General features: G+C 39.2%; 1 protein-coding gene across 4 annotated transcripts in view; it reads right to left on the bottom strand.

The window, feature by feature from the left end:
• Window positions 1-11,097, bottom strand: part of il1rapl2 (interleukin 1 receptor accessory protein-like 2) — a 479,888-nt gene that overhangs the window by 160,755 nt on the left and 308,036 nt on the right. For all 4 annotated transcript variants that reach the window (XM_013913212.1, XM_005719422.1, XM_005719421.1 and 1 more), the window contains exons 5-6: window positions 7,943-8,129; window positions 7,707-7,860 (exon numbers count right to left, since the gene is read on the bottom strand). In XM_013913212.1, coding sequence (XP_013768666.1) covers window positions 7,707-7,860; window positions 7,943-8,129 — 341 coding nt within the window. The remainder of the gene's footprint in view (window positions 1-7,706; window positions 7,861-7,942; window positions 8,130-11,097) is intronic.

Genomic DNA, 11,097 nt, shown 5'->3' with positions numbered 1-11,097 from the left:
CAGATTGCCCTTGAAGGCAGCTCAGGGCTGTTGGAGCTCTTCACCGTGGGACTCGACAGATACAAAAACAAATTAGAGAGTTCAGCCTGCTATAGCTTTGCCTCTGTCTGCCTGCAGAAACATCCTTTCAAAAATGTGTTTCACTTCCTCCAAGAATCACTCACTTTGTCATTTCAGCAACTAACAAAAAATCCTTTGGATGATCATGTAGAGCGATTGAGTTGTAAACAGCTTTATGTCAGATGGTGCTCTAGATTGTGCGTAGTTGTGCTTTGAACTAAACGCCAACATCAGAATACTTAAATACTCGAAATAAAGAAAAAAATCCCAACAGAACAGAGGGCACAGCATGGCCAAGCTGTCACTCTACTTATTTAAATCCATTATGTCTTTATAACAAAAGTATAATTTTGGCTGCATTTTACATCTTTATTAATAAATGTTTTTATTTTAGACATCACAGTGTGCTCTATTACACATTTATCCTGTGGTTTTACATCAAAGATGCTAATTTCAAGCGATTGAGTCTATTTTCTTGTTACAATTTGCTGCAATGACTGCATTGATCAGACAGGTCATTACTGTTATTATTTTTTGTTGCTCTTTCCCTCTTCTTGTAATTCACTTTCTCCTTGTTATTTATCCCTCTTCTCTCTGAATGCTCCATTGACCCTGAATTATCTCTGATGTGACCAGGTCAGATTTGTTCTACCCAGCGGACCGTGGATTTGCTTCATCTGTTTCTCTGTGGGTACATATTTCCTTAAGCATTTGTGTGTATGCAGGGTCCTTAGACAACAATTGTAATGCTATATGACTCTGGACTCTGTGATATGTAGACAGACACACACATGCACAATACTTTAGGAACACAGAACTAAAGGAACTAAAAACAAACCTTCATCCTCAGCCCCAAAGTGTAACCAGAGGCTACTGACATACCGCACACAGCTTCAGTATGTGCAGCAGATAGCACATGCATGCCATCATTAGTAATGCTATTCAGCTAACTGCCTGTGATGCCTGTTGTATTTAGGCAGGGTAAGAATATGCTTTGTATAAGCCACAATACATCTGCAGAAAATGCATATTAAGTAATGTATTTACACCAACTGTGCAAACTTTGCCTTTCAGCTGCTTGGATAGACCATATTAACAGCTTTTTGTCACATTTAGTTGTACACAAAATATGCTCTGCTATAGCATACCTGTTCTTCTTCCAACAATTATGATTATTATCCTGCACTTAAAGAAGAAGTGAAACTCTTAAAATGAAGAATCTCCCTCTGAAAGGGTGTCACAGGCGCAGAGAGGCAATGTTTGCATTTGGATTTTTTTCCTCCTCAACTGCAGGCGCCGCTCATGTCAGAGCAGCAGTATATTCTGATACATTTCTCATGCTCACAGACAGTATTTCTTCATAATTGGGCCCTGCTTATGTAAGAAATGTCTTATTTATATAGCCCACTGTCACAAAACCTAGAGTTCCTCAAAGGGCTTTATGTCTGTACACCATGCTGCACTTTCTGTTCATGGACAGTTTCTTTCTGCCTCCTCACCCACAATTTTCCATTCACTTCTTAACATCCAAATAATATGCACTTGTATAATAAACTGAAATATAAACATTAGTTGAGTTGATTTGAAGAAAACCGACCTACTCTTCTAAACATCTCCATGCAAAAAGCATTATTTCGAAGATCTTCCATCCAGCAATAACACTGTCCCCTGTTATTTCAATTTAATTCAATTCATTTCAGTTTTATTTATAATCTGTATATTGCAAGGTCGACCCTACAATAATACAGACAGAGTAAAACCCAACAACTTTGAGCAAGCACTTGGAAACAGTGGGAACAAAACACTCATTTTTAACAGGAAGAAACCTCTGACCGAACCAGGTTTAGGGGAGGGGCCACCATCGGCTGTGACTGGTTGGGGGCGATGAGTTGGGGTAGATAAACTGGGAAAACAATATGAATGTTTACAAACGTCATTTCTAGGAAACTGGATTGACAAGCAAGTAGTTGGTAACGGCTATAATGCAAAGTAATCCCAAATGTTACAGTCTGGAAAAATATTCCAGTTTCCAATAAGAGAATTGCGTCTTTAACACAAGGCATTCTCTTCCTTTATAAAGTGTACACTTTTCTTAGAGACAGCAATTAATCACACTATTTAAATATTTAAACGAGAGCAGTAACAGAAAGGCGCTTTAAACGAGTTGCTGAGAGTGTGACATTTAAAATGTTTCTTCTCATTACATTTTTTTCCAATACCTGGATTCAACATCGAAGGGAAAAGTCGATCTGCCGGCTCTGCCCGACTCTTTACTTTAATCTCAATTTCATGTGGAAAGGATGATGAGAAAGCCTGTTGCCAAGAGACACAGACCCACCTACAGGATCAAGGACAGAGACGTTTAGATGAGGCCCGGGCACACATCAGCACACGTCTGAACATTAATGTAAGTGTCCACTGCAGATGCTGATTTCCAAGAATCCTCGAAAACCAGATCATTACAGTGTTGTTGATTACTGCTTCTCAAATGTTGAATTTTCATTACATAATACAAGATACAGTATGAATTTAAGTGCACAAACTTGCAGTAGGTCATGGGCATCGGCTTGGAAAGGCCAGAAATGTGTCCCTAAGCCCTGGAGGCAGTGAGAAATAGTCATAGATATAAGCAGATGAATAAAATGAAATAAGTGTCAAAGAGTTACTCTAACCTCCTAAATGGGGCAAGATAAATTGGCCTGATAGCAGTTGGCATGTGCAGCATGCAGCTGACACATATATAAACCCACAAAGCTTCATGCTCACATTGCATCACTGAGTTTGTCTATCCCCATACGTTAGTCTGCCTCCCTGCTCATTTAGGTAACTTATCTGATGCAGGCAAAAATAAAACCAAACAGCTGGTAAAATCTAAACAGCATGCAGCCTAAGCTGGCATGAAACGTAATAAAGAAAAATTCTTTATGAACAATTCTTCCAGCAGGACCTGTCATATCTCTTATGAGAAATGTCACAGTTATTAAATAATAATAATGTACCTCACTATGTGCTTTCAGAATAATGAAATGACATGTTTTGCATATTTTTACACGAGCTGTAGCCTCATCCTCTTTTAGGAAACTGTGTTAAATTAGTGACACAAAACAACATATTTAAAGTGAGGAAACAGAGCCTGTTGCAGAGGAGAAAACAAAGTCTGTTGTATAAATGTGTAAACCAGGAATGTCCAACTCTTTTTACATCGTGGGCCACATAAAGCCCATTTTGACCTTTATTGTCCCAGATCAGTGAAACTACATGATGTTACTTACAGCAAACGTTCTGGTAATTTTTTTTGTTTTGCTCCTGTGGACTCACTGTTATTTGATTGTTTATATATTAGCTAATTAACTAAATCTCACCATTTATATTTTAAAAAAATCCCTTGCAACAGTGGTAGGTCTCAATTTTCCTTTACACGTCGTTCATTCTAACTAAACTTCAGTCAAGCTGGAATTCTCTGATATTCTTCATAAACTGTGTTGTGTTAGCAATAGGTTTCTTTTTCAGAACTTACTTTACGTTTCCTTGAAATATTTGAAAACTTCACAGTAAGCTTTGTATTTACTTTTATCCATAGAGAAAACCTGAGCTGTCTTATGGTATATGTGGAGAAATGATCTCTCAGGCAGGGTTATAGAGGAACGGTGTAATGACTCAGCATCTGTCTGGAGACACCAAAGAGCCTGTTAGGAAAAAAAACCTGGCGTTAGCATGTCTTCTCTGCCACATAGCTGCTTCTGTGAGAGTGACAAAGGCAGAGAGGAATGAGCAATGCACCCAAATTTATTCCAATTTCAGGTTGCAGTTTGAAGAACTGGCCAGGGACAATGAAGTCGAGGTTATAGGACTACTAACTCATTTTTATTATATGTGATTTTTTTCAGTTTATCAGTGGGCACTGTCTGTGTCAAGAAGTGAATAAATAAAAATGAAAGTACATGTGCGCTTTTATCAGGATAGCTCCCACAGTGGACAGGTCCTTTACATCAACCCATAATACTGCATTCTGTTCTCCTCGGCTGAGCATGCTGCAATAAATGCTTCTATGCAAGATGTCTCCTGAATGCTCTTTCTGCATGAGTGAGCCTGCTTTTACCACAACAATATAGTAGTATATCTTATACAGGCCATCCCTGGTTATGGCCACAGTCAGACCACTCTCACACGAGGCTGTCTCACGTCTGCTCGATCAGAATCTGGGGGAAATAATCAAAGCTGTTTTACCTTTCTGTCTACACTGTGTAACCAGGATATACGAGAACGCTTTTGGCCAACCCTCATTTATTTTTATGCTTTGCTAGAACAATTTGCAAATAGATGCAGAGATTTACTGAAACATGTAAAAATATAGTTAAATACATTATATAAGCCAACAAGAGTTTTTCAGTTTTATCAATATTTTAAGTTATGACCAATTTTGTGAACATTAGATGGATCAACTGAAGTGCCAGATGCATCTCTCAGGTCCTGTGTCGGGTCTTTGCTGGATTCATTCTTATTTCTAAAGGACATGACCATCAGATGTTGTTCGTGTGCTGTAGACAGTTTCTCTTTTGTCCAGTTTCATTAATTTTGTAATTACACACTGCACATCATAAAGACATGTTTCTAGCTAATAGCTCTTTGGTAATCATCTTGTTGATCCAAAACATAATATTTTATGTCAGACTGTGTTATCTTTGAAAATTTTCAAAGTTTCAACTGAAGAATTATTTTTCTAACAGGATGCTAATAACAAATTATCTAAATGTACAACCTAAAATTGGTTCTCTGACAGAGTGATTGGTTGTATGTTATGTGTAGACACAACATTGGTTCATCCCTTAAGTTACCTTTTTATGCTTGAATTATTCATAGGATAGTGTTAAAAGGCTTAGCAAACAAATATCAAGTGCAGGAACTGGACTGAAAATGACAGTGAAAACAGCCAGTATACAAAGAAAGTCAGATTCCTTTGATGACTACTCTAATGTGTATCGGGGAACGCGAAATATCTTACCAATGTGCACCAAACTTCATTTACTGTGAGCTAATTAAAAAAAAGCATCATAATGTTTTGGGAAAGTATAGATAGTTTTGAAAAAAATCTTTAGCCATGGCTTTGTAAGTTTAATACAGTGATAAAATACTCACTGGCATCATTTTTAACATCCTTCTTCTTGTATGTTTTATTTGGGTTTCAGACAACACATCAAAAATATGAATTTTTAACTTCCTTTGTTTAACATATGTTGAGGTCTTGCAACACAGATATGACTCTTTTTCTTCAAGCTGGAGTAAAAGGCTCGTATCTGATTTCACCTTTAAACTCTGTTTGTCACAACCTAAGATATGGTCCAATGTGACAATTCAACAAGGGGGTGCAATAGAAACTAACCCGTTCAACAACACCAAACACAAGAAATGTAGTACTGCCTGTTCAGCCCTACACTGCAAGAGGAAGCTGTGCATCTGAACTATAGCAAGAAGTGCGAGTTGAGAAGGACACTGAATTTGGTTCTGGGATTCAAAATATGAGTAAAATGGAGCAGTAAGTGTTCTAGACTGTTTCCTTCGTGTGTATACGAGTGTCAGAATGCAAATAATATCTCAATGTACGAAGCAAATCAAGGCGCACGTTTAAGAATGTGTGCTAGGACAAAAGTAGCACAGTGTGTCGCTCATAAAGACCGACTGCACATGGTACATGACACAACAGCAAAACACAAGCAGGACTGCAACCCTCCTCCCAAAACACTCGCTCACACACACACACACACACACACACACACATAACAAAAGCGCAGATGGAAGTAAGCTTAAAGACATAACAGCACGGAGCAGATGTTTCTGCTGAGTGAAAGTTAAGTCAAAAGCCACTGAAGCTTTAAATATTCAAAGTTTAATGCAAATATACAAAATGATACCAGGAATGTACCCCGTTGTTTTAGCGTAGATCTGAAATGTGCATTCAAAGAAACTTTAAAAGTGCTGTAGTAATGATGAATGATGTATTGCTGAGTCGAGGGATCTGTCAAAGTAATGGATGCTCTGGAGTCACTGAGGGATCCATTGTATATTAAAAGGAAGCAGAGTACATATTCTGACCATATTTTAAGTCCACTTGCTTTCTCTGATGGTAGTCAGCTGACCTCTAATCCATGGAACGGTAATTCATCAATTCTACAATTCTTAAAAAAAATGCAATAGAAAATATGTCCAGTAGAATACCAAATACTATGTATTCCTGACCCAACGGGCACACGGTGCCTTTCCAGTCACATGCTGGCACTGCAAAGCAGTAGATGGCAAAGCTTTAGTGATATATATCCCTGCCCGTCCCATCCGTTATATTCTCTACAACCAAATTCAATAGTCCATATTGCTTTTGATTATTTCTCACCACTGTTGCTCATTTAATGTGTGATGCTCTATCACGCTCAGTTCTAGTAACAATTAAGTTTAACATCCAGGCATCCATGAAAACAGAATTTATTAAATTTAACGGAGTTAGACGTTAGCAGGAAGTTAGCTTGCTAGTTTCCACCTAAACATGATATAGCATGTTCTGACTGAGAGATTTCTGAATGGAATTCAAACGTACAGCTCTGCTATCACTTCCAACATTTGTAGGGTTACTGAAGTTGGGCTAGCTGGTATATAATGATGTGCTACGTGATCACTAGCGACACAGCTATGTCAGCACTACATAAACACATTGAAGCTGGAGGATGAACCCTCATCTTTTTACTCGATAAAAGTCAACGTGAGGGTTCCTGATGGTTAGGGACAAATGCAATCAATGGCAGGATGCTGTGAACGGACCAAATTCAGTCAGGAGAACATATTCAGGACGATACACTTAACAAATCGGCTGTATACTTGTTAGAGGTTGGAAAATGATTGTGATACCCAGTAGCTGCATTCTTGGTTCTTGTCCATTCTCTCATTGCAGTCCTTCCAGGCAGAAGTCTTCTTGACAGAATTTGATGTATATTCTTAACTCTATATGCCCAGGCCTTTAGATCTAGAGGCCTAACCCTAAAGCCTAGAGGCTAACTGGTGATTGCCAGACAGCCACTGGTCACAAGGGAAAAATGAGTGAATGTTGTGAGTGGATGCTGGAGGTTGTTGGCAGTGTTTGAGTTGCTAAAGCCCTAGCCAAGTACACCTGAGGTCAGTCAGTGACTCTCTTGTAATTACAAATCAGTTTATTTCCTGACCCATTGACAAGTACTTTCTGGGGGTCCATGGCTGCCATTGCCCCTAGTTGTAGTGAAACTATGAAAAGAGCAATGCAAACCTGAAATGGAGACCCTTGCCTTCAAAGTAAAAGGTGTGTCCTTTAAACTATGTTGGTTTCAGAGTAAGGCGCCATTTTTATGAACATTCTCCTTTTCCAGTTTGTGTTGCACTTTTTCAGTTTTCCCGTTGCTCAGCAGTTAGTGCGTGGTCTTCTATGGAAAATACAGGCAACCGCAGCAATGTGTTAGCAAAGCAATAACAGAATAACAGTTTTAAGTGCAGTATCCTCAACAATAGCAACCTCTAGAAATCAAGTGCCAACTGCTTGGCAATACACCAAAAGCAACCGAACGTTGCCAGTGGACTAGTGACCAGTCTCTTGGACTGTATCCCATCTCCATCCATTCATTATGTCCTACCTGTGACTTTGAGTTGCGTTGTCCTTCGCACCAATCTGGATCCATACTGCAATTCACAGGTGTAATTTCCCCCGTCTCCCTCCTCTATCTCAGGTATCCAAATATGTGTGGTATTAACAATGATGGAGCTTCTCCATTCAACCAGCTCACACTCCTAACAGGAGACATAGGCAGAATAGATCAGTCGCAACCTTAAACAGAAGACTCATAAAAACTTCTCTGTGTTCATGCCATACCTTGTACCAGGTCATCTGCGGTTGTTTATATGGAGCCAAATAGTCTTCTATATCAGGACAGTGGATCATTTTGCTGTGGGTTATCTCAGCTTTCTCCAGATGGCGGATTTTGCTACTGAAGCATTTTCCCTCGTCGCTCTCTTCCACGGTCATCGACATGGACACTTTCATGCAGTATGTGGAGTTCCTAAACAGATTAAAAATATACATAAAAAAGTATTCTGTATCACTGCATGTTGACATCTTTCTCGGAGTTGTTGAGAAAAGAAACCACTTGACATCACAAATATAACCCATCTATGCAGTTGTTTCTAAGCCAATTCAAGCACCCTGAAATCAATCTGAGTGGGTTTGTTTTTAGCTGGTTTGTTTATCCATTCAAAAGTTAGCTACAACAGTGACATGAGTTATTCAACCATTTGTTCAACACCGAGACTCAAACTGTCAAAGTCTTATAGTCTGTGTCAAACAGAGCTATTTTCTGGTGAAAATGCAGGGTGGACCCTTTGGCTCTGTTCTGGTTATTTCTGGTGAAATTATAGGCCCATTGACATCCCAGCTTTTCACTGACACCATTCAAGGAACTGGCAATAAATAAGAGGTTTTACAAACGCCATCATAAACAAAAGATTTCATAAAAAGCATTGCTATACATTGGCTTCATTCTTGCAGATCGCAGTGAGCAAAGATAACTGTACTTGAGAACTGGTGCTCTAAAAATAAAATACACTTTGATTGAAATCAAACATTTTAAAGGAAAGAAATTAGAAAAATTGGACATAATTATATACACCAATTATGAGATTAAACTGTTAGGATCCATCCTTGACAACAAAGGGTAAATGGTAATGTTTAGTGCTGAATGACAAATAGAGTCACTAAGAAACAAAGTATCAGTCTTTGTGGTTACTGGCATTCTACTGTCAACCAAGGAGCAAAACAAGCGAACTGCAACAGCTTTGCTTTTAAAGAAAAGTGTCACGTCAGTCACTTCACACAACAACTGATGAGTAGCGCAGAGACAGAGCTGCATTTAGAGCCCACAAGTGGATTATTGTTCAGAGGCCTGAAGCAGCACGATATTCACACCTGTAGCTGTTCTCCACATTAATATTTCAATAAGGTACGATAAGTGACCAGAGCCTGTGATATATGATGATTATGTTGAATTTCCTTCTCCTGACGTGGCATTTTACATGACTAATGAGTTTGAATTACATAAATCCTTTTTAAAAAAATTATTATTAACAAATAGCCCATAATACCACTGCACAGTGGACAAAACTGGCAATGAATATGTAAAAATGTACCACTGCGTGTATTTATGAAACTGAATCAAAACTGACTGTTTGGGGTGTTTGTACAAAGATATTAATCGGATCCAGAGCACTCCTGCACATATTAACTTTTATCTTTATGGCAACAATATCAGGGAGCAGCCTCTCTAGAAGCAACATTTTGGTTAGCACGCAAAAGATGTTGTTTATAAAGCGAGCACAGAGAATAGCTATTAGCATTTAGCATTGCTGATACTCGTTTGGGGTTTTAAAACCTCGAATGCCTTCATTTCCAAAAGCAGCATGTTACTTGTTTCAATACAAAACACCTAAAGGACAAGTGAGGTCATACTGACACAGGCACAGAGACGAGTTGCTGACAATTTGGCACTGGTCATTTTTATAAGTATGATGTGATTAGTCGCTGGAGGTTGCTAGAAGCTAGTAGTTACTGTGAAATCAACTACTAAAGCCCTTTAATGTTGATCTAGAGAGTGAATTGTGTCAGCCTGATAAACACCGGTTGCTAGAGAAGAGTGTGCACTCTGTGACATTCCAAAAGGTTAACAGTGTAACAATAGTCACAGACAGTTATACAGTACTACACTAATAACCTCCTTGCAGTTGCTTTGGTTGTCACCAGATTGCCACAGTTTGCAAGTTAATGCCTTCGATGTAATCTCCGTTCACCTTCAAAGTAGAACTTGTGCCGGTACAACTAAAATTGACAGTCTACTAGTGCCTAAAGTAACTGTAAAGGAGTTTTAGAAGCAGGCTTTGTGGACATAGATAGTGCAAGCTTTATTAAAAAGCTGATAAACTAAAATCCAGATGGTCCACATTACTGAAGATTAAGATGAGAAACACTGAAGCACGTGGGAGGAAAATATACAATCTGCCAAGGACAAAGGGAAACGCAAGACTACACAGGGGCCTGGTTGGGTGGAGGTGAAAGCAGTCAAACACAGATGAAGCTAATAAGGACAGCAAACAATAACAAGGAGGGAAGGGAACTAAAACAAAAAGAAGATATGAGAAAACTAACTGTCAGAGTAAAACAGGAATTAACCAAAATAGAAGTAGGTTAGACAAAGAGATAAAGACCAGCGTTAGACTAGGATGTAAGATACAGGGGGACACAAAAGTAAGAGGGAGGGAAGAAGAGAATTACATTAGAAACAAGTGAAAAGTAATAGAAGCCAGAGGGACTGCAAAAGCTTGCTGCGCTGCCCCAAAGGGATAAACCTCAGCCCACTTCGTACAGTAGTTTCTAGACACATAAAATGTTTCTCAGCTCAGTCCAGAAGCCCGTCCACTAAATAAGGTTTACCCCTGCCCTGCCTTTTTGCACCTGCTGCAATTAGCATGCAGCTCCCTGTCGCAGCAGATGTGCAAAAACAGAGCCGAAGCAATTACCTCGAAGACAGGTAGGCTCTGTGGACTGTGTTGATAAAATGTGTGTTGTTATTTGTGCTAGCGAGACATCGGAGGTTACAGCTCACAGTTACATGCTGCCGTCATAACGCCATGTGTGACAGCGTGTCCTTGAGCCAAATTTTTCTAATGAAACAAAACAAGCGAACTTTGAAGTTTTCTTTCATGTGCGTGATGCAACACGCTTTCAACATCGTTTTCGATTTGAAGTCTTAATATCTGCTCAAGGTGATTGTAATTGTTGGTGTGTGTGTGTGGTTTTGTGGTTGTGTGTGGGCAGACTTTGCTATGTGTGCTCTCCCAAGTTCACCTCCAAACACAAAACAGCGCATTGATCTCTTAGTCTTACTCCCTCATGCACATACCCCGCCCAACACACACACACACACACACACACACACACACACACACACACACACACACACACACACACACACACACACA

The sequence above is a fragment of the Pundamilia nyererei genome, unplaced genomic scaffold, assembly GCF_000239375.1.
Source record: "Pundamilia nyererei isolate P.nyererei 1_Seehausen unplaced genomic scaffold, PunNye1.0 scaffold00001, whole genome shotgun sequence".
NCBI classification, from domain to species: domain Eukaryota; kingdom Metazoa; phylum Chordata; class Actinopteri; order Cichliformes; family Cichlidae; genus Pundamilia; species Pundamilia nyererei.
This window is presented reverse-complemented; position numbering and strand designations above follow the sequence as displayed.